Source organism: Macaca nemestrina, chromosome 15, assembly GCF_043159975.1.
Source record: "Macaca nemestrina isolate mMacNem1 chromosome 15, mMacNem.hap1, whole genome shotgun sequence".
Classification (NCBI taxonomy): domain Eukaryota; kingdom Metazoa; phylum Chordata; class Mammalia; order Primates; family Cercopithecidae; genus Macaca; species Macaca nemestrina.
In genome coordinates this window covers 112,522,494-112,546,033 of record NC_092139.1, presented here as the reverse complement: position 1 = coordinate 112,546,033, position 23,540 = coordinate 112,522,494, and the positions used below count along the sequence as shown (strand labels likewise).

Here is a 23,540-nt window from a genome sequence, read left to right as displayed (position 1 = left end):
CCTGAATTTGCATAGATATAGGAGATAGCGCGGAAGTGCCAAGAAGCGCTCTTGGGGGATGCAGGTTAGGCAGGGGACACTAAGGCACTGGCACAGACAACCTCTGAGGTTGACGCCTGCCCCAGGGCAGCCTCAGCTGCTGGTGGTTTTGGGGTCAGTGGTGGCTTCACATTTGGCCACCTCTTCTAAGGACGAGGATAAACGAGGTTCTCCAGCTTTGTCTCCAGGACAGTCTCTGGGACCCCAGGGAGTAGCGCAGCCAGAAGGCCAGACATGCCCTGGCCTGGTGCAGCAACTCCGTTTCCTCCCTCCCCTTGTGCCCCAGGGCAATTCACTCCCTCTCAGGGCCTGGATCTGAAAGTGGGGGGTTCCTTCTCCTAAGTGAGGGCGGAAGACAATGCAAGGCTATTTGCACGTCTAGTCCGCTGCCTGATGTCTGGTGGACATGCTTGCTGCGACGACTGCTATAACAAGGCTCAGCATGAATTGCAAAGTGGGGATCACTAACAGATAGATGTGAGCATGCCTTTATACAGAAGCCTGTAATCCTCCCCTTCTTTATGACAGTCTAGGTTTGGTTTTTGTCATACATATATGAGTTTTATTTTGTAGGACAGTATTATTTCCTTATTGTATATGTTTAAGATATACAACTTCCCCCCCCAACCCCGAGATGGAGTCTCGCTCTGTCACGCAAGCTGGAGTGCAGTGGTGTGATCTCGGCTCACTGCAGCCTCTGACTCCTGGGTTCAAGTGATTCTCCTGCCTCAGCCTCCCGAGTAGCTGGGATTACAGGTGCACACCACCACTCCTAATTTTTGTATTTTTAGTAGACACAGGGTTTCTCCATGTTGGCCAGGCTGATCTTGAACTCCTGACCTCATAATCTGGCCAGTTCGGCCTCCCAAAGTGCTGGGATTACAGGCATGAGCCACCGTGCCCAGCCAGGATATACAACTATTAATGTGGGTAAAGAATTATACTGTTACTGGAAAAGGAAAGTTATGTATTCGGCCAAACCGAAGATATTTTATGTTATTTTATGACAATTTGAAAGTCTTAAAATAAGTATTCATGTATTTTCAATGTTATTTTGTGAAATCAAGATAATTCAAGTTACCATGGCAAAAATAAAAAATACGGAGATCATCACAGGTAGGAGGATCCAAAGGGACAGCGCCAGCCCAACGCTCAGCCCAGTGCCAGCGCCAGGTTCCCAAAGGAGCCCCAGGGAGGCCGAGCTGTGTGTATTGGCTCCCCCTAGTGGACGAGAAAGAATCGGACCTGGGGGCCGGGGGAGTGGGGTGGGGACTGCCAGGTAGGAGGCCAGGGAACCCGGGCTGACGGCTGGGGCTCCAGAATAGTCACCAAAGTGCAGTGTGCCCCTCACACCAAAGACAAGGGGAGGGAGGAAAGCGGGGCCTGCCTTAGTCCTCGCACCCCAGCCCCCCGGGGGAAGGGGCTGGTGGGACCCCTGCGGGAGTGTCCTCACCACCTGCCCATTTAGACTCCACAGGACTCGGGGACAGTCTGGTCTCTGCCGGAAGGCTGCCAGAGGCTCTTCCTGGGGCTGTAAAGTGCTGTCAATGTCCTGTGTGATGGGCGGAAGGAACCCACCAAGGGCCAAGGGAGCCTTGCCCCTCTGCAGTAACCATTCTCAGGGACAGAGGTGCCCGCTTCAGAGCTGCAGGGAGGCCTCCCCTGCCCAGCCCCTCACCTTCCTCTCTGCAGCCTCCCTGACCCCTCCTGCAAGCCAGGCTCTGCCGAACATGGACTCGGGGGCAGGCGCAGCCAGAGGCCTACCACTTGCCTCTCCCTCTCGGGAAAGGGCCCACAGGCCAGCTCAGCCAGGGACTCCCAACACGGCGGGCGGCAGTCACTGCGGTTCTGGTTAGAGCCGCAGCCACAGGCACCACCTGCGGGGGTGTGAGTCGGGAGGTCTGGGCCAGACCCAGGGCTCTTTTGTGTGTGGGCGTTTGAGAGCCTCAGAGGTCTTCTACTTCCTTCATTTACGAATGAAGACCCGGGGAACAGAGAGATTATGTGGCTGCCCAAGACCTCACAGGCAATGGGCAGCGGAGCCCAGTCTGGGCTCCAGAGTCCCAGCCCAGTTCCTGTGGTCCTCTCCTGGCAGCTGCTTATGTCCAGGCACAAAGCAGGATGAGGGGCAGAGTCACACAGGCTCGGGTTGGATCCCAGCCCACGCCCCTCCTCGTGGTGCGACCTTGGGTGTAACCTCTCTGAGAATCAACCTCTTCTTTGAAACGGGGAAAATGTGGCTGACTTCACAGTACTATTTTGCGGTGCCTGGCACATAAGATGCATAAGATATTGGAATCAAATTAATACAAAAGGGTAGTGTAAAAAGATTTTTTTCCTTTTTGAGGAGGAGTTTCACTCTTGTTGTTGTACTCCAGCCCAAGCTGGAGTACAATGGCGCGATCTCAGCTCACTGCCACCTCCGTCTCCTGGGTTCAAGCAATTCTCCTGGCTCAGCCTCCTGAGTAGCTGGGATTACAGGTGCCCGCCACCACGCACCACTAATTTTTGTATTTTTTATAGAGACGGGGTTTCGCCATATTGGCCAGGTCGGTCTCGAACTCCTGACCTCAGGTAATCTGCCCACCTCAGCCTCCCAAAGTGCTGGGATTAAGGGGTGAGCCACTGCTCCCAGCCAGCTTAAAAACATTTTAAAACAGGGCCAGGTGAGGTGGCTCATGCCTATAATCCCAGCACTTTGGGAGGCCAAGACTGAAGGATTGCTTGAGCTAAGGAATTCAAAATGAGCCTGGGTAACATGGCAAAACCCTGTCTCTACTAAAAATACAAAATTTAGCTGGGCATAGTGGCATGCCTGTAGACCCAGCTACTTGGAAGGCTGAGGTGGGATGATCACCTGAGTCCAGCAGTTCAAGGCTACAGTGAGCCGTGATGGCACTACTGCACTCCAACCTGGGCAACAGACTGAGACCCTGTCTCAAAGCAATGAAACAAAACGACAACAAACAAAAAACACAGTACTAGCAACTAACACTGAGTATTTGCTAGTGCCTGGCAGGCCCTATTCTAAACAGTCAACATGGCTTACTCCTATAATCCCAGCACTTTGAGAGGCTGAGAAATGAGGCCAGGAGTTCCAGTCCAGACTGGGCAACATAGCAAGACCCTGTCTCAACAAAAAAATTGTTTTAGACCAGCTGGGCATAGTGGTGCGCACCTGTAATCCTGGCTATGTGAGAGGCTGAGGTAGGAGGACCACCTGAGCCCAGGAGGTTAAGGCTGCAGTGAGCCATGATTGCTCCACTGCACTCCAACCTGGGTGATGGAGCAACACCCTATGAAAAAAAGAAAGAGAGATAAAAGGAAGGAAGGAAGGAAGGAAAATAAAATAAACACTCTATATGTATTAAGTCAGTGAATTATTGTGACAATGGAATGACTTAAGTAGCCTTGTCAGCCACATGGGGAAACTGAGGCAGAGAGGGGTTGCCTCTCTTGTTGAGGGTAATGGACGACAAGGGTCAGAGCAGTCGAGCCCAGGTAGTCTGATGCCATCACCATCATGCCGTCCAGGCTGCCATGTGGAAAACAAGAGGAGAAGGTGAACTTTTTTTTTTTTTGAGACAGAGTCTCGCTCTTGTTGCCCAGGCTGGAGTGCAATGGTGCAGTCTCAGCTCACCACAACCTCTGCCTCCCGGATTCAAGTGATTCTCCTGCCTCAGCCTCCCAAGTAGGTGAGATTACAGGCATGCACCACCACATCCGGCTGAAGTTTGGATTTTTAGTAGAGATGGGGTTTCACCATGTTGGTCAGGCTTGCCATGAATTCCCGACCTCAAGTGATCCGCCCATCTCAGCCTCCCAAAGTGCTGGGATTACAGGTGCCCGGCCAAGCAGGTGAACTTTTTTTCCAAGAACCTTAGAGGTTTCCAGAGCTCCAAGTGCAACAAAGTTGGACTCTGTCACCCAGGCTGGAGTGCAGTGGCGCTATCTCAGTTCACTGCAATCTCTGCCTCTTGAACTCAAGCAATCCTCCCACCCACCTCAGCCTCCTGAGTAGCTGGGACTAAGGTGCGCGCCACCACGCCTGGCTGATTTTTGTCTGTTTTGTAGAGGCGAGGTTCCACCATGTTATCCAGGCCGGTCTTGAACTCCTGGGCTCAAGTGATCCACCTGCCTTGGCCTCCCAAAGTGTTGGGATTACAGGCGTGAGTCACCATGCCTTGCCCTCTAAGGATTTTTCTTTTTTCTTTTTTTTTTTTTTTTTTTTTTTGAGACGGAGTCTCGCTCTGTCGCCCAGGCTGGAGTGCAGTGGCGCGATCTCGGCTCACTGCAAGCTCCGCCTCCCAGGTTCACGCCATTCTCCTGCCTCAGCCTCCCGAGTAGCTGGGACTACAGGCGCCCACAACCGCGCCCGGCTAATTTTTTTTGTATTTTTAGTAGAGACGGGGTTTCACCGTGGTCTCGATCTCCTGACCTTGTGATCCGCCCGCCTCGGCCTCCCAAAGTGCTGGGATTACAGGCGTGAGCCACCGCGCCCGGCCATCTTTTTTCTTTTTCGAGACGGAATTTAGCTCGTTGCCCAGGCTGGAGTGCAATGGCGTGATCGTGGCTCACTGCAACCTCTGCCTCCAGAGTTCAAGTGATTCTCCTGCCTCAGCTTCCCGAGTAGCTGGGATTACAGGTGCCCAACACCATGCCCGGCTAATTTTTTGTATTTTTAGTAGAGATGGGGTTTTGCCATGTTGGCCAGGCTCGTCTTGAACTCCTTACCTCAGGTGATCCGCCTGCCTCAGCCTCCCAAAGTGTTGAGATTACAGGCGTGAGCCACCGCGCCCGGCCCCTCTAAGGACTTTTCTAAGGTAAATGACGGGACTAGCTTTTTTGCCATGTCAAATATGTCACATGTCACATAGGGCACAAGGGTGCTGGGCCTGGTTAAACACAAACAAAACCTCACCTTCCGATAGGGAAATGTGTGCGGCACAGGCCACTAGGTGAGAAAAACTGTCAGGAAATTCTAGTGACACGAAAGGAGCTCTTTGGCCACAAAAATCTCTCCGTAGATTAAGCAGGAGCTGACTCAAGCCTGCTGCTCTGCCAGTTCTCCCAGTGGGTCTCGGGGCCACACGATTCAGTCCCTGGAATGACAGCTTTGGTAGCTGATAAGAAAAGGCCAGGCGCGGTGGCTCACACCTGTAATCCCAGCACTTTGGGAGGCGGCGGGTAGATCACCTGAGGTCAGGAGCTTGAGACCAGCCTGGCCAACATGGTGAAACCCAGTCTCTGCTAAAAATACAAAAATTAGCCGGGCATGGTGGCAGGTGCCTGTAATCCCAGCTACTTGGGAGGCTGAGGCAGGAGAATCGCTTGAACCCGGGAGGAGAAGGTTGCAGTGAGCAAAGATCGCACCACTGCACTCCAGTCTGGGGGACAAGAGCAAGACTTTGTCTCAAAAAAAAAAAAAAAAAAAAAGCACTTTGGGAGGCCGAGACAGGTGGATCACGAGGTCAGGAGATCGAGACTATCCTGGCTAACACAGTGAAACCCCGTCTCTACTAAAAAATAAAAAAATAAAAAAAAACTAGCCAGGCGAGGTGGCGGGCGCCTGCAGTTCCAGCTACTCGGGAGGCTGAGGCAGGAGAATGGCGTAAACCCAGGAGGCGGAGCTTGCAGTGAGCTGAGATCTGGCCACTGCACCCCAGCCTGGGTGACAGAGCCAGACTGTCTCAAAAAAAAAAAAAAGAAAGAAAGAAAAGAAAGGCTCCAAGCTGCCTGAAAGGGCAGTTCTCTCTTTTTTTTTTTTTTTCCTGCAGCCTTGAAATCCTGGGCTCAAGCAATCCTCCTGCTTCAGCCTCCCATGTAGCTGGGACCACAGGCGCATGCTACCACATCTGGCTAATTTTTAAATTTTTTATAGAGGTGGGGCTCACCTTCTTGCCCAGGTCAAACTCCTGGGCTCAAGTGAGCCTCTTGCCTTGGCCCCCCAAAGTGCTTGATTACTGGCATGAGCCACTGTGTCTGGCTGCAGAGTAGCTCTCGATGTGCCCCAAGGACCAGTGCTTGCCAATATTCCTCTGAGTGCCAGTCACAGTAAGAGACAAAGGGACACAAGGACAAGGGTGGGACGGGGCAGCGTAGCCCTTGGGGCAGCAGCTGGCTGGTGGGGAGACAGGCAGGTGCCTGAGAGCCCGAGCTGTCCATGCTCCTGGGGGGCCAAGATGCTTCCCAGGGATGGATGGGAAATGGGAAGGAGACAGAGTGTGGACTCTGAGGTCCCAGCTGGCATTCCAGCTCTGTCCGAGTGCTCCCTGTACACGGAGTGTCACACCCACTTGCACGATGTCTGTGGGGCGTGAGGAAGAGACCTGTATCAGCAGCAGCCTCAGAGCCACGTGGGTGGGCTCCAATAGGTGGAAGGGGCTGAGTGGGGAGATGGCAAAGGTCTGTGAGATTCGAACCTCTGGGGAAGAATGACGACCCCTCCAGGGATGTGCCTCCTGTGCCCAAAGGCTTCTTCCCAGGGAGGCCCTCCAGGAGTCCTCCCGCCCCCTCACAGAGGCAATCACCTCACCCGAGTATCCTGACGCATCTGGTGCACACCGGGGCCCTCCTGCTCTGACCCCTCCCTCGCCTGCAGAACTCACCCAGGCAGGGCCAGAGCCACCGCGCAAGAGCGACATCTGTCAGTCTCCTCCCCATCCCACCCCCGTCATGTGGCTCCGTGCACAGTTTGTGCCTGATGCATACAGCCCAAACAGAAGAAAATACAGGACGCCCAAGCGACCCAGGCAGAGACCCCCAGGCCTCACCAGCCCCTTGAGCTCCTGCTTCCCAATACTGAGGCAGAAATCCTTCAACAGGAACAAGCCTAAATATGGAAGAAGCTGACTGAAGTCGCCACATTTCCGGGCTGTGGCTGCCTCTCTTTAGGCCGCTTATTTGGGTTGCTATGCAATAAAAGCTTAACTCAGCAGGCTTGGGGTGCCCAAGCCCTGCCCATTCCAAAGAGAAGCCTGGCCATGGGCGACCTGCTCCTGGGTGGAAACCTCTCGGCCCCTGGAGGAGTCAGCCTGGTCATGTCTTTGCACACTGGAGGCCTTGGGCCAACACCACAGAGTTTGTGCCAAAAATGTGATTGAGGGTGGGGACCCTGGGCTGTATTCATCTCATCTCAGGAGGGGCTGGAGACCGAGTGACTGAGGTCAGCCAGGTGGATACTCCGTACCTACATGACTGACCTGCAACAAAAACGCTGGGCACCAAGGCTCGGTGAGCTTCCCTGGCCAGCCATGCTCCCTCCTCCTCCACACGTTCTTGCTGGGAGAGTGGAGCACTGTCTGTATGAAACCGCCTGGAGAGAACAGCTGGGAGCTTGCACTTGGACCTCCTGGACTCAGCCCTGTGTGCCTTTTACCTTTGCTGACTTAAATCTGTGCCCTGTCTCTGTAACAGACTACACCAGTGAAGATAACGGCTTTCCCGAGATCTGTGAGTCCCTCTGGAAATGCACGGAACCCAAGGGTGGTCGCACAGTGTGGGGGCACAGGTCAAGGCAGGGGGCTAAACACCAAGTGCAAACCCCACAGGTGTCAAAGGCCAGCCACTCCTGTCCATGACCTGGGCCGGCCTTGTGACCCCCCGCAGACCCCCAAGCGGGTGGGGAGCCCCAGATCCACAGGCACCCTGGAGACGGGCCCTCCGTGGCACGTGGATAGGGAAGGCCGTCCCACGGACACTGAGGGACCTCCAACCCCAGCGGGGTCCTCTCCCACAGTCCCGCACACCTGATGAGCGGCTTGAAGATGTTCCACAGGACCTTGATGAAGCTGGTGGGGTGCACCACGTAGAGGGCCTTCAAGTTCTTCTTGTATCTGAGGAGGGAAACGGGAGATGACTTCAGGCTGCCAGGCTCCGAGAAACACCCCACGCCCAATAGCCCAAAAAAAGCTGCCTCCACTGTGAGTCTCAGAATGTTACTTCTCTCAACGGGATCAATTTAAGGACATCAAACAAAGAATGAAATAAACTCAGGGAGATCGAGACTATCCTGGCTAACATGGTGAAACCCCGTCTCTACTAAAAAAATATAAAAAACTAGCCGGGCGTGGTGGCGGGCGCCTGTAGTCTCAGCTACTTGGGAGGCTGAGGCGGGAGAATGGCGTGAACCCGGGAGGCGGAGCTTGCAGTGAGCCGAGATCACGCCACTGCACTCCAGCCTGGGAGACACAGCGAGACTCCGTCTCAAAAAAAAAAAAAAAGAAATAAACTCAGGGAAAAATCAGGACCCCTCACCCACTGCCCCCGCCAGGCACGCCTGCAGCCCTTTACAGTTCGCAGAGGCACACGTGCAGGTCGGAGCCCTGTTTATAGGCACTCACTCACACCAGGGTGGGGTGGGGGTCTGGAGCACAACCTGGGGGCAATCTGGCAACAGCTCTCAGAATTAAAACCGCACAGAGACTCTCGGCCAACACCTCCCCTGCCGGGAGCTGACCCGGACCAGAAGGAGCTCGCCATGTTGGTTATGATGGCAAAAAAACCCGGCAATAACCTAAACGTCAGCCGGCCAGAGGCTGGTTCAGTGCAACAGCCGCCCACAAAATGGAACACCAGGTGAGCTTCCCTCTCTCCCTCTTCCCAGTCCCAACACTTCCTTCTTGAATATTTCAGCCCAAAACCATCAGGTTGGGCAAGAAAGGTACCTCTAGCGACGGGGAACTCACCACCCCTGGAGACACTCCACTTTTGGGTAGTTTAATGTGTAGAGTGTCCCTCCTTTTTGCTTCTACTGAGCCAAGATCTGTAACGTTAACCCTAACCCCCACCCCTATCCACCCTCCTGGGGAGTGGGAGAGTCACACAGAACAAGTCCACCTCTTTCATCTGATGACTTGAAGGCCACGGCTGTCACGTTCCTGTCTTCCCTGCCTAGTCCCCTTTGGCCAAGGTTAAATGATCGCCGATTGGAAGTCACTGCTTCAAGTCTCCCCACCTGCGTGGATCCGCTTATCAACGCCCTTCAATGTGAGAGCCCTGACAGCCTCCCCAGGCTGCGGCAAGGCCGGCCTCCTTCCCCGGGCTGATGCTTTGTCACTGTTCACGTCACTGCTGCCAACACAGATTCCAACTCGCCAGCAAGATTTCATACATCGACCACTGGCACATCTTACCTGGATGTTAAGGAATTCTGCTGCTGTCTCTCAAGCAGGAATGACCCATTCCTGATGTGCGAACCGGCAGCCCCCTCAAGAAAGGGAAGGGAAACCACCTGGGCTGATTTCGGGTTTGTTTCTCTGAGCTGATTTCTGGCAACTGAGAAGTGGGGAAGGCACCTCAAGGAATCTGGGGTGCATCTTCGATTGTCACTTGGGGAAGTGCAGAGGGCAAAACCTTCAGCTGCTTTAGCTCAAGACAGGGCTACTGTGCACATCCTGCTGTGTCAGCCTGAGCCTCCTGAAAGGGCTGCTTTAAACACATCACTCACCTCTCCTCAAGCACCTGCCATGGCTCCCTGCTGCCTCTTAAACACAGTCCAGCATCCTCTGTGCCCCTCCCTCCTTTGCTGCCTTCCTCCAAGGCTCCCCACCCTACAGTCCAGCCCCCCACCAACTGCACCAAAGTCCACCCTGCTCTTTCTTGCACCTGGCCATACCTCGTACCAGAAACAAAATCCAGTGATTGCCACTTCGTGACACCCTGCCCACCACTCCACGGGCAGCTCAAAGGCTGTCTCCTCCATGCAGCCTTCCTGATTACGCTGGCTGGAACCTTGGTAACTTCCTGCCAGTACCACTTCACTCCTCCATCCTCCCATCTAATGCTTATTAAAAGCCTGCTAGCCGGACACACTGGCTCACGCCTGTAATCCCAGCACTTTGGGAGGCCCAGGCAGGTGGATCACGAGGTCAGGAATTCAAGACCAGCCTGGCCAACATAGTGAAACCCCGTCTCTACTAAAAATACAAAAATTAGCCGGGCATGGTGGCTCACTCTTGTAGTCCCAGCTACCCGGGAGGCTGAGGCAGGAGAATCACTTGAACCTGGGAGGCAGAGGTTGTGGTGAGCCGAGATCTCGCCACTGTACTCCAGCCTGGGCAACTGAATGAGACTCTGTCTCCAAAAAAAAAAAAAAAAAAAAAAAGCCTGCCATATGCAGACCCTTTCCCACCTGCAAGGGATGCAGAGACAGGTCAGGGGTCACAGCCTAGTGAAGGAGGCAGACCCATTCACAAACCCCTAAGTGTTAGGATTGGTGCCTGCTCAGGGACACTGAGGCTGCAGGGGAGGGGCTATTGATTCTCCCAGGACAACCCAGGAAGGCTTCCTGGAGGAGGACATGAGCTGGGGCTAGGCCATACTCCAGCTTATAAAGGTGCCCAGTAAATGACTACAAAATGCAGCAACAATTCTTTGCCTAAGACATGGGACAGGGAACCAAGAAGTCCCTCTAAAGGTCCTATTGATAATGACAGCAGGACCCAAAAGGCAATTGGAGGAAGGACTTCTGGGACAATCAGGTGCTGCCTCCCACTGTCCCATTGACTCAGGTATCTGTGAAGCAGATTTCTGTTACAGGTTTGAAAGGACTTCGAAGAAGGAAAACCCAGAGGAATCTAGGATATCCATATCAATGCCCACCGCCGCAGTCTACGAGCCAGATATATTGCAAAGTTGATTGCTAGGCAGGACGTCCCTCAGGAAAAGTCCACTGACTCCGGGCCATGGCCGAGTGGTGAGTAGCATGGGGTGGGAGAGGGAGGCGGGGGCCTGGGGTGGGGTCCTGCCCTACCACACCCAAGCTGAGTGACCACAGGTAAGTCACTTGCTCTCTGGGGCCTGTGTGCCCATCTGTAAAATGGAACTGCCCATCCTACCAATAGTAGGCATCGGAATGCCCCTTGCAGGCCGTAAAGGGCTGTGCAGGCAGGAAGGGGGGTTAGTGAAGAAACAGTTACGCAGTTGGTTTCTTTGCCCGTAATTCACTGGACCAGGGATGGGTGAAAGGGCACGCAGGACGAACCCGGCCTGCTTCCTGCTTCAGTACAGCCTGCAAGCTAAAAACGGCTTTTTGTGTTTTTAAGTGGTTGAAAAAGAAACAGAAGATTTCATGACACGTGAAAATGACATGAAATTCACATTTCAGTGTCCATAGCGTTTTACTGGAACACGGTCCGGCAGAGTCATTGCAATAGAGTGACTGGCCTGCAAAGCTAAAATACTGACTGATTGGCCCTTTAAGAGCAAGGGTGTCAGCTTGGTGTGGTGGCTCACACCTGTAATCCCAGTACTTCCGGAGGCTGAGGTGGGAGGATCGCTTGAGCCTGGAGTTCGAGACCAGCCTGGGCCACACAGTGAGATCCCCATCTCTACAAAAAAATACAAAAACTAGCTGGGTGTGGTGGTGCGTACCTGTAGTCCAGCTACTCAGGTGGCTGAAGCAAGAGGATTGCTACAGCCCACTGAACTCCAGCCTGGGTGACAGGGCGAAACTGTCTCTCTTTTTATTTATTTTTGTATTTTTAGTAGAGATGGGGTTTCACCATGTTGGCCAGCCTGGTCTGGAACTCCTGACCTCAGGTGACCTACCCACCTTGGTTTCCCAAAGTGTTGGGATTACAGGCATGAGCCATGGTGCCTGGCCAAGACGTCTCTTAAAAAAAATAAATAAATAGGGCCGGGCGCAGTGGCTCACACCTGTAATCCCAGCACTTTGGGAGGCCGAGGCGGGCGGATCACAAGGTCAGGAGATCGAGACCACGGTGAAACCCCGTCGCTACTAAAAATAGAAAAAATTAGCTGGGCGCGGTGGCGGGCGCCTGTAGTCCCAGCTACTCGGGAGGCTGAGGCAGGAGAATGGTGGGAACCCGGGAGGCGGAGCTTGCAGTGAGCCGAGATCGCGCCACTGCACTCCAGCCTGGGGGACAGAGCGAGACTCTGTCTCAAAAAAAATAAATAAATAAAAATAAAATAATAAATAAATAAAAATAAAGGAAAAGAAAGAATCCTCTGCCCGGGATTCCAAAGTCTTAGCCCAGAGGGGAGGTGAACCCCCACTGCCCCACGTTTGCTCACCCCCTACCCTCCGCCCTTCCAGGCCCCTCCCCCACTGCATACTGTGTGAGCACTTGTGGCCACAATGCCTCCTCCTGCCACACCTAGCCCACACCCAGGTCCCCGAAGGCTTGCGGGCACGCACTTCCTGTCGAACTCCTTGTATGCGCTCTGGAGCCAGCCCAGGGATGGCTTGTTCCGGCTGTTCAGTCCGTAGTGGAAATAGACGATGGTATAATCGTTCTCGACGTACTGGTCCAGCGTGTACTTCAAATACCTGGCATAACACAGAAGATTCAGTTATGAAAATCACCTGGCCGGGCGCGGTGGCTCAAGCCTGTAATCCCAGCACTTTGGGAGGCCGAGACGGGCGGATCACGAGGTCAGGAGATCGAGACCATCCTGGCTAACACGGTGAAACCCCATCTCTACTAAAAAATACAAAAAACTAGCCAGGTGAGGTGGCGGGCGCCTGTAGTCCCAGCTACTCGGGAGGCTAAGACAGGAGAATGGCGTGAACCCGGGAGGCAGAGCTTGCAGTGAGCCGAGATCCGGCCACTGTACTCCAGCCTGGGCAACAGAGCGAGACTCTGTCTCAAAAAGAAAAAAAAGAAAATCACCTGCTCATTATTGAAATCCAACGTTTCCTGCAACAGCAGCTGTGGTCACCCAGTGGGTGCCAGCACTGGGCCACACGGAGACTCCATGCACCGTGGGCCCCGGTCCTCATTTCCCAGATGACCTCTGGGGCATTAAGTGACTTACCTAAGGTCACACAACTAGTAAGTGGATGTGGTAGGCATAAATATGGGCCGTGGAAAGAAATCTTTATCAAATCCGTGGAACCTGAGAATATGACCTTATCCGGGAAAAAGGTCTTTGCAGGTGCAATTAAATGTAGGACCTTGAGAGCAGGGGCTCATCCTGGACTACCCAGGCGGACCTTCGGTGCAATCACATGCATCCCTCTAAGGCAGACGTGAAGATGAGAAGTCAGAGGGGAGAAGGTCGCGTGAAGACAGAGGCAAAGCAGAGCAGAGCGTGACGTGGCCACCAGCCCTGGAAGGCCCGGGACTGCCGACAGCCCTTATGGGCTGGACAGGCAAGGAAGGGATTCTCCCTCTGCAGGGAGCACGGCCCTGCCCACACCTTGATTGTGAACTTCCGGCCTCCAGAATGGTGAGAGAATACACTTCTGGTTTTACGCCACCACATTTGTAGTCATGGTTACGGCAGCCCCAGGAAACTCGTGAGGAGGATGAGCTGGGATTCGAACCCAGGAATGCTTGACTGCTCAGCCCTTGCCATTAACCCCAATACCACAGGCCCTTCCACCTCAGACGCCCTGCTGCTTGCTGCATTTCTAAGGCAAGCAATTCCCTCTTTCGAGGTGAGCTTCTAACATTTTGCTTTTCATTATAAAGTGAGAGTCCTGACACTGCTTTGCGTCTGTCACCTGCCACCCGCTATGGTGTAGGCTCTACCCACTTCCCATGGACCACGTTCCATCCTGCCCTGCTGCACCAAGGAAGCACTGCCTTCATGTCACCTGTGGGAAAGGGCTTGCCCTGCCATCTGCAGGAGGAAGGGCTGCAGAAGGACCTCCTTCCTAACCCTCCATCAGCACTCTGCAGGGCCTGACACTGAGCCAGTCAGGCCATGATCCCTCAGCTCAGATTGTCCAGGTTCTCACCTGGAGCACATCTTGTAATTAATCCACCCAGGTGGTCCCACTCTCTGAGGCTGTGGGCGAGGTGCTCTGCAGACAGATGCCCCCAGAACTGCCTCAGGAGAAAGCCCCAGCTGCCTGTGCCCATCTGCAGATGCTCGGCTGGTCTTGCACTGCCCGGAAGCCTGGAGACCAAGGATGCCAGCTTCTCCTTTGTGCATCTGATTTATAAGCAACGTCAGAGTGCCCTCTGTCAAAAGCCCAAACCACCCGAACTGCAGGCCTTCTACACATTCAGTTCTCTCCATGACCTTAGCAGGCAGGTACTATTATTTCCATTTTATAGACAAGTCAACTGAGGCTCACAGAGGTGAGGCAGTAAGGGGCAGAGCTGGGCTTCGAACCAAGCAGCTTGGCTCCAGCGTCCACACACTCAGCGTCTCTGAGAGCCTGGGCTGCCATCCACGCCTGCTCCCATCCCATTGTCTGCTTTGATGTGGAGAAATCACGCACATCTGACCTCACACCATGCGTGATTTCAGATCACCCGTGGTGGAAGTAACTTCAACACCCATCTTCCAGCGCATTGCCTGTCTTGAACGCCATGTGGGCTAAGCCACTGGGGCACACTTCGCCAAGGTCATCCTTTACTGAGTCACTGTCTCAGAAGACCAGGTCGAGACTTCCACCTGAACACAGAGGGGTGGAAGAGTCCCCGAGCCACTGAGAATGTCTCACTCCTCCTCACTTCTCAGGGTAGTCACTTTCGCATTTCGCAAATGACTTTTTGGAGAAAGGGAAACTGAGGCCAGTGTCTCTGCACAGCTCATCTTCCCACTCTGGACGCCTTCTCGTAAAAGCAGGAACTCTCCCTCTGGCCCCAGTGCTGGGCTCCTCCGGGTGCCTTCTGTTCAGTGTGCTAAAATCCTCTGGGTGTCAACGCATCTGCCCACGTGCTCAGCACAGGAAGTCATTAACTAAATTACCAGTTGAGTTTCAAAGACAGACTCTTTTCTTCATCCACTTCAAAAATAGGAGCATGCATCTGGCCACAAAAAAGCCATCCGGTTGAAATGGATACGGAGGATAACGGACGGAGTGTTTTTTTCATAAAGGCTGCAGAGAAGGCTAAGCCTGATGGCTCTTACCAAGGCCAAGAAGCCCACAGAGCACCTTTACATGAGTTAGAAAAAGATGCGTTTTCCTCTGGGAAGATGCTTGTCCCGCACTGAGTGAAAAGAATACCAGCTGATAGTAGCTTCTCATCTGGTTAGCCTTGTGCAGTGAACAACCTATACAACTGTTCAAGGAAGCCATGCTTACCACTTCCACCTAATAGTAAAGGAATCTTGAATAAGTACATAAAAGAGCACAAGGTACCAATTTGTTGTCAGGGGTGCTTTTTGTCCAATGGAGTTGAAACTCACATAATATAAATTAACCATTTTAAAATGAACAATCCAGTGGCATTTAGTGTATTCACAAAGTTGTGCAATTACCTCTCTATGGTTCTGAAATATTGTTATCAACCCAAAAGAAAACCGAGACCTATTAAACAGTCATTCTCCCCATCACTCCTCCAATTCACAGTCTTCGAAGGCACTTTTGTCTTTATAAGAACAGCAAATCCTGAGCTCCCTCCTGGCCCAGCAGCAGTCCCGTGGGGAGAGCTGACCCACAGGTCACGGGTCTTTCCGTGCCTAAATGACCTGACAAGGGAATGCGTCCTCTCAAGACGACCCCAGGATACGAACTTTTCCTGAATCTGGCATCCGTCTCTTCCTGTGTGCCTGGTGAACACCAAGAGTGGGCAGCAGGCTGGCATCACCTCCTCACTGGAGTGAGCACCCTCTGGGGAAAGCCAGTCTCACTGTCTGGGGTAACCAGCCCCAGGATCCCAGGTCGCCCCATGCATCCTGCAGGTCTCACCGTGCAGCAGCAGCACTGGTGGAAGGTGCTCCTGGCACCTGCTCCCCGAGAGGTCTCTGCCTTCGCCACTGCAGTTTCAGCTGTGGTCGGAAGATTCTTTACCAGACCAGACAGGATGCATCTATCGGGGGGACTCTCACAAAGCAACCAGCCCAAAGTCTTCTGGGTGCTTCTACAATCCGATCGTGCCTTTGTTCATCTCGAATTGGGGGTTCCAGGTCGCAGCCTACTCCCTGAGTTCCTTGGCTTTAGCAGTTAGATGCTGGCATCTGGAAGTGGCGGAAGGCACAGCCTCCCCGCCAGGGTCATGTCCTGAGCTGTCCCCAGCAGTGAGGGAGTCCGTGGCAGGCCAGGTGCCGTGCTCCCTGTCCTCACAAGGGCACAATAAATGTTTCCAGGGGCACCCAGAGATCGGCCAGGGCTCGGCCTTGGGAATGAAGCTCAACCAGTTCACTGTCCGGGAGCAAATTCCAAGGCTCTGAGAACCTAACTTCCCTCCACTGAGACTGAGCTTCTCCCCTGGGCCTGGGGAGCTCTCACTCACCTGGACGGGGATTCTGGCAGGGGCGCTGCTCTCGCTATTTTGCCAACTCTTCCCCCAGCAGCAGCTCTCCTGGGCCCGGGGGTTTCACCAGGAAGGAGGCTCGGTGGCCGCCTTATGAAAGCAGTGTGGCCAGCACAGCAGACACCAGCAGCCAGGGACAGATGAAAGAGGGTGACAGGGCGCCCAAGGCCATACACAGGGGAGGGGCAGGTGCTGCCTTCTGAGCAACGGGAAACGGCCAGTGCAGAGGGTGCAGGGCAGGAGGCCCACGTGGCTTTGAGAAGGGTGACGGAGGGAGGGAAGGAAACAGGCAGACTTAAGAGGCCCGGAGGCCCGGGCCAGAGCTCAAGAATGTGGACTCAAAGACGTCCTGGGCTGGAGAAGGCTCAGTCCTGGAGGGGGTCTGGTGGCCTGGGGGTCATGTGACAGCCATCTAAGGGCCCATGAGTCAATCTAGTTTAGGTTAGACTTTCACTCTGAACATCCAGTCTGTGCTGAGCACGAAACTTAGTGATGGAGAAGTGTGGGCATGGGAGGGGGTGTGTGCATGAGAGAGGGGTGTGGGCATGAGAGGAGTTGTGGGCATGGGAGGGGGTGTGTGTAGGGGAGGGCGTGTGTGTAGGGGAGGGCGTGTGTGCATGGGAGGGGTGTGGGCACGGGAGGGGTGTGGGCACAGGAGGGGGTGTGGGCACGGGAGGGGGTGTGAGCACGGGAGGGGTGTGGGCACGGGAGGGGGTGTGTACATGAGAGGGGTGGATGCATGAGAGGGGTGGGCCCATGGGAGGGGGTGTGTACATGGGAGGGGGTGTGTGCATGGGAGGGGGTGTGTACATGGGAGGGGGTGTGTACATGGGAGGGGGTGTGAGCATGGGAGGGGGTGTGTGCATGGGAGGAGGTGTGTGCATGAGAGGGGTGGGCCCATGGGAAGGGGTGTGTACATGGGGGGTGTGAGCATGAGAGGGGGTGTGTGCATGGTGGTCGGGGGTGGAGAGAGGACAGCCACAGTAGGGGAATGGCACAAGATGGAGGTGAGCACTCGAGGGGACATATGCAAGGGAGGATGTGTTTGGGGTTGCTGCACGCAAAGGCTGGGGGAACAGAAGGTACAGGCCCAGGAGGAGTAATGTACAGATAGATTGGGGTAATGTACACAGCCTTGGTGGCTATGAGGGCCCCTGGGCTTGTCCCTTCAGAGGATTCTGCTCAGTGCAGTAAAAGATTCCTTGACCAAGTCAGTTGGGAAACGGCCTGAGACCTCCCCTTCTCAATGCTCCTGGCGCTTGTTGGTATGGCAAACCAACAACCTGGATTTTCTATGGCCCCCACCCCGTACCAGCTGTGGCGCCCATGCGCACCTGGGTAGCGCTGGGTGTATACAAGGTACATGGGGTCCAAGCACCCCTCACTCAGCCCCTTCCATGTCCCACTGCCTTGTGTCTCAGAGTCATCTCCTGGCCTCAGTTTCCCAAACCACAATGTTGATTTCCTCAGTTCACAGGTGGGCCCTGATACAGTGACTATCCAATGCCTCACATACAGTAGGTGCTCAATAGATGCCTGCTGAGCCGATGACGACAGCAGCAGCAGCAGGCCCTTGTCTTCTGTCCTGGGTTTGAATGGCACCCCCCAAAATTCCACCCAGAACCTCAGAGTATGACCTAATTTGGAAATAGGGTCTTTGCTGGTACAATTAGTTCAGATGAGGTGCTATGGGATTAGGGTGGCCCTAGTCCAGTGGCTGGTGTCCTTATGAGATGGGAAGACACAGAGGCAAAAAGGCCATGTGAAGACTGAGGCAGAGAAGGGAATGACACGGTCACCAGTCACCCGGGGCCCCCTGGAGCTGGAAGAGGCCAGAAGCTCCCCCGCAGCCTCCAGGGGGAGGGCAGCCCTGCCGCTGCCTTGACCTTGGAGACTGGTGCCCTCCAGAACCAAGGAAGGTCCACTCAGCATTTTAAGCGGCCAAGCATGTGGTCTTTTGTTACGGCAGCCACAGGAAACTCATACAGCTCCGAAGGTGTTCCCGGAGAGAGGCCCAGGGAGGTTTCAAAGGGACAGTGTGTGTGGGAGGCCTGGCACTTGGCAGCCATGTCATCTGTAAGGTTGGTCTACACCTAGGACCAGGGGACTGTCCCTAACTCCAAAGGGAGGCACCCACAGCTCGGGTGGCTAAAAGGAAACCAAACCTGGCTCCCACTGTGCTAATGAATGGTGCACGGAAGCCCAGGGACCGGGTGTGTCCACAGATGGCCCTCCAGTAGGCTTATGAGTGCAAGAGCTCTGCACACCAACAAGTTCACAAAGGAGGCCTCAGAGCAGGTGACTCACAGGGAGGTGGGGTGAAGGGATGGGTACAAGCAACATGGAAAGACAGGGACAGAAAGAGAGGAGCAGGACACTCACTCCAGCAGCCGCTGGTGGTCCAGCTCATGGGAGGGTGGCATCCGGCAGCAGCTGAACGTGACAACGCGTCTTCCAAAGCGGTCGTCCCCTGGAAGAGCAGACACAGGTGAGCCTCTGTGCCACCTTCTCCTAGAAAACCTTCGGGCACTTAGCAAAAAGCAGCCTCCTTGGCCAGCCCAGCCTGAGCTGGGAGGCACAGGCAGCAGCATTCCTCGAAGGCGACACCTGCTGAGTGAGCGTCCACCAAGTGTGGCTTTACACACATGGCCCAAGTTCATCTTCACGACCAGCCATACCCTGGAAATAATCCCCCCACTTTATAGATAGAAAACTGAGGCCCAGCAGGGTTAAGTCATCAGTGCAAAGCCAGCCGGCAGGCTGCACCAAAGACTTAAAACGAGACACATCTGACTTCAAAGGCAGGATGTAGCTTTTTGCCACGGTGGAGGCCAGCGTGGCCTGGGGGACAGTGGCTCTTGGGCATGACCTCATGTCGGGGATTCAGGAGCCCTCTCAGGAGTACAGATGCTCAGTCCTGCCCTCCGTCATAGCCCGGGCTACCCTGTGTCTCTTGACACATCTGTGTCACCAACATGGACAGCTGCAGGGAGGGGTGCCCCCCACACATGGACAGCTTCGGGGAGGGGCACCCCCCACACATGGACAGCTGTGGGGTGGGGTACCCCTTGAGAGCTGGGACTGGGTCTACTTATCTCTGTCCCCAGAATCCAGGCTCTGGGCCAGGCGCTTAGTGAGATAAAAAGACAGAACAGGCCGGGTGCAGTGGCTCATGTTTGTAATTCCAGTATTTTGGGAAGCCGAAGCGGGCAGATCATTTGAGGTCAGGAGTTTGAGACCAGCCTGGCTAGCATGGTGAAACCCCATCTCTACTAAAAGTACAAAAAAATTAGCCAGGCATGGTGGCACATGTCTGCAGTCACAGCTACCTGGGAGGCTGAGACAGGAGAATGGCTTGAACACGGAAGGCAGAGGTTGCACTGAGCCGAGAACGCGTCATTACACTCTAGCCTGAATGACAGAGCAAGACTTTGTCTCAAAGAAAAGATAGAACAGACTCCTGAAGGAGAGGGCCCTGCGGACCATCCTCCATGCCTGCAGACACAGCTGCCCCGCCCCTCCCAGCCCCGACCCCGCCTTGCTCCACCCCACAAATGGCCAGAGATTAGAGACCTCATGGTTCAGACCTTCCTCCTCTCTGCCCAGGGCCCTGAAAGAGAGGACCCCCTGCGTGCAGGACACCCTCGGGAAAGCCCTGACAGTGACTCAAGTGCAGTCTGATGTCACCCCCCACCCCCTGGATTCCCCACACTTTCTCATTCCAGGGCCACAGCTCAGGGACACGGAGAATGGATGGGCTGCCCCGCTTCCCAGCACCCACAGCTTCTTCATTACAATTAAACACACAAGGACACAGGTAAGAACAGCCTGTGGCACAACACATGCCAAGGGTGAAAACGCGGCACAAAGGGGTGCAGGCAGTGGGGAGGGAGCCCAAACCCACACCGGGCTGTCGTCAGGAGTGGGGAACATGGAGATCCCTCCACTCTGGTCCACGAGGCCCCCACTGTCCTCCTCTCTGCCCCAAGGACCTGGCCCAGCAGCCTTCGTTCAATTCTTCAAGAGCATCCTCCTGCCCGAGCTTCCACCTGGAATGCTCCGCCGCCTCCTTCCCGACTCTACACCCCTTCCCACTAAACCCCACCTCTGCAGGAAAACTGTTGCCCCCCATCCACAATGCCCCCGGGCCGGTCTGTGGACGTGCCGTTGCATATGGGAGCAGCTCCTCTGGCCATGAGCACAGACAGGGGCTCCAACCCCAGTGGTGCGGGCCCAGGAGGGGTAATGTACAGGGAGAGGCCACACACAGCCTTGGTGGCTTTGAGGGCCCCTGGGGTTGTCCCTTCAACGGGCTCTGCTCAACGCAGTAAACAGTTCGTTGGCCAAGGTTCCGGGCCTGGCACAGGTGATGGGGGCTGTGCAAAGGAGCCCAGGCCCTGGCTTCTCTGAGGGTGCCCATCTCCCAGGAGACCTTGGGGCACCCAGGGTGGGGGCTGGGGATGGGAAGCCTGGAGCAGGCTGCAGCCCCTCCTCCCAGCACTTTCTGCTCCCTCTTCCTTTCCTCACACAGGAGTGGGAGGACCCACACCTGCACCTTCCAGCACAAGAGTATTTGCATTTTTAAAAGTCCAGTTCCTCAGTGGCACCCACCACATTTCAGGTGTCCAGCAGTCACGCGCAGTGGGGGCTGCCCTGGACAAGGCAGGGATGGAGTGTGTCCAGCATACAGAACATTCCACTGGGCAGCGCTGACCTCGAGGGTGCAGACTAGGGTGTAGACCTCAGGGAAGGGGCTATGGGACTGCTCAGTCCGCTTCTAACCCTGTGTACTCGGGGAAGAGTGCCCCAGCCCAGCCCAAAAGAAAACACAAGTCCCCCTGGACCCTCAGAATGTGACACTGGAAACAGGGTCACCACAGATTTAATTAGCTAAGCATCAAGATAAGATTATCCTGGATTTAGGGTAGGCTTCAAATCTAATAACTGGCAGGGCAGTGGTTCACACCTGCAATCCCAGCACCTTGGGGGCCAAGGTGGGAGGATCACTTGAGCCCAGGAGTTCGAGACCAGCCTGGGCAACATAATGAGACCTTCCTTGTCTCTAAAAAAATTTTTTTGGCCAGGTGCGGTGGCTCTCTCTTGTAATTCCAGCACTTTGGGAGGCCGAGGCGGGCGGATCACCCTAGGTCAGGAGTTCAAGACCTGCCTGGTTAACATGGTGAAACCCCCTCTCTACTAAATATAAAAAATTAGCTGGGCGTGGTGGTGCACACTGGTAGTCCCAGCTACTCAGGAAGCTGAGGCAGGAGAATCTCTTGAACTCGGGAGGCAGAGGTTGCAGTGAGCCAAGATTGCACCAATGCACTCTAGCCTGGGCAACACAGTGAGACTTTGTCTCAAAAAAAAAAAAAAAAACTTATTGGCCGGGTGTGGTCGCTCACACCTGTAATCCCAGCACTTTGGGAAGCCAAGGCGGGTGGATCACAAGATCAGGAGTTTGACACCAGCCTGGCAAATATGGTGAAACCCCGTCTCTACTAAAAATACAAAAAAATAGCCAGGTGTGGTGGGGGGTACGCCTATAGTCCCAGCTACTCGGGAGGCTGAGGCAGGAGAATCGCTTGAACCCCGGAGACAGAGGGTGCAGTGAGCCAAGATCTTGCCCCTGTACTCCAGCCTGGGCGACAGAGCGAGACTCTGTCTCAAAAAACAAACAAACTACGAATTGTTTAAATTAGCCAGTTGTGGTGACATGCGCCTCTAGTCCCAGCTACTCAGGAGGCTGAGGTGGGAGGATCACTTGAGCCTGGGAGGTCAAGGCTGCAGTGAGCTGTGATCGCGCCACTGCACTCCAGCCTGGGTGACACGGCAAGACCCTGTCTCAAGAAGAAAAAAAATTCACTACAACTGTTCTCAGAGTGTGTCCTTGGAACGAGAAGGGATGTCAGTGAGCTTTCTCACCCCTCAGCTATGAAAGGTCATGAATCAACATTCCACACTTCGCTGGGTGCGGTGGCTCACGCCTGTAATCCCAGCTCTTTGGGAGGCTGAGGTGGAGGGCTCACTTGAGCTCAGGAATTTGAGGCTGCAGTGAGCAAGGACCATGCCACTACACTGCAGCCTGGGCAACAGAGTGAGACCCTGTCTCTTGAAAAAAATTTTTTAAAAAAGTACACACCTGCGTGCATGCATGTACCCACACGCACACTGGCACGAGTGCACACACACGCACACGCACAGCATGCGAACTCTGATGTCCCCGCCCTGGCTGCCTGGCCAGGGGACTGTTTTTTATTTAGGCCACGCATCTGATTCTTCCCGGGAGCCTGGAAGCTACTCTGAGGTTTGGAATCCTAGAGCAATTTCACAGCTTCCAAATACAGCATCCTCTTCATTTCACAGTTCCTTACGAATTCTGGTCACGCTTCCCATTTGTTTAGCAAGCTTCTGTTTTAAAGGGTTGCACTGTAAGCCACGCTTTTATTTGCTTCCCTTGCCAAGTGGGAGTTTTCAGGCAGAAAATCTTCAATGGCCACCCCTGAAAGTAGTGTTTTCCAGACAAAGTGTCTGCCACCGTGGAGGCCAGGGGTTCCATGGCTGACCCGGAGCCTGTGCCCGCCTCCTGTGGGATAAAAGCGGAAAGAACAACTTTGCTCCTAAAGTGATGAATCATTTATATGGCTACTGAAGAAACAAGGAGTCAAATCAATGCCTTTAGGGTTGAAAGAGAAAGATAACATCAGGATAAAAAATTAAAAAAAACTGAGTAGCATTATCATCTTTGGAATCAGAGCAAGTGCAAAAGTCTTGGGGGATGTGCTAGATAATTGGACCAATGGAAGATCAGCTCAACCAGCATTTGTTGGGGGCCTGCTGTGCACTCAGCTCTGGAGAGAGACACAGCCCCTGCCAGGCCCCAGGGCCCAGGGGAAAGGGATCGGGGGAAGTGGCAGGTCCACGCCCAGCCCCACAAGCACCTCTCTGGGAACCGTGGGAGCCCTGGCAGCCACACCTATCACCTATGTCTGCAACGGCTTTTATCTGGGCTCAGACCACCCTTCACAGGTTGAGGGCACCCGCACGAGAATGCCACCCACACGTCTGGCCAGCTGGCTACAAATCTAGGGGTTCCCACAATCCCTTCCTGTTTGCTAATTTGCTAGAATGACTTGAGAGCTCAGGAAGGCACTACACTAACAATTACAGTTTTATCACAAACATCGCAATTCAGGACCAGCCACAGGAAGAGACGCGCAGGGTGAGATGTGGGAGCGTCCTGGCCACAGAGCGTCTGTGACCTCTCTCCCGTGGAGTCAGGAGGCCTCCCCTTTGCGCCCATCGTCATAGCATCACCAACCGGTG

General features: G+C 54.4%; 1 protein-coding gene across 4 annotated transcripts in view; it reads right to left on the bottom strand.

Moving 5' to 3' along the window:
* Positions 1-23,540, bottom strand: part of LOC105464298 (Rho GTPase activating protein 8) — a 99,507-nt gene that overhangs the window by 43,515 nt on the left and 32,452 nt on the right. For 3 of the 4 annotated variants that reach the window (XR_011614204.1, XM_071080729.1, XM_071080727.1), the window contains exons 3-6: positions 18,600-18,687; positions 12,200-12,331; positions 11,277-11,369; positions 7,788-7,874 (exon numbers count right to left, since the gene is read on the bottom strand). Coding sequence is in view for 3 of the 4 variants with exons in the window: in XM_071080729.1 (XP_070936830.1) it covers positions 7,788-7,874; positions 11,277-11,369; positions 12,200-12,331; positions 18,600-18,687 (400 nt within the window). In the remaining variant the exon portion in view is untranslated. The remainder of the gene's footprint in view (positions 1-7,787; positions 7,875-11,276; positions 11,370-12,199; positions 12,332-18,599; positions 18,688-23,540) is intronic. The other variant, XM_071080728.1, reaches the window with a different exon arrangement.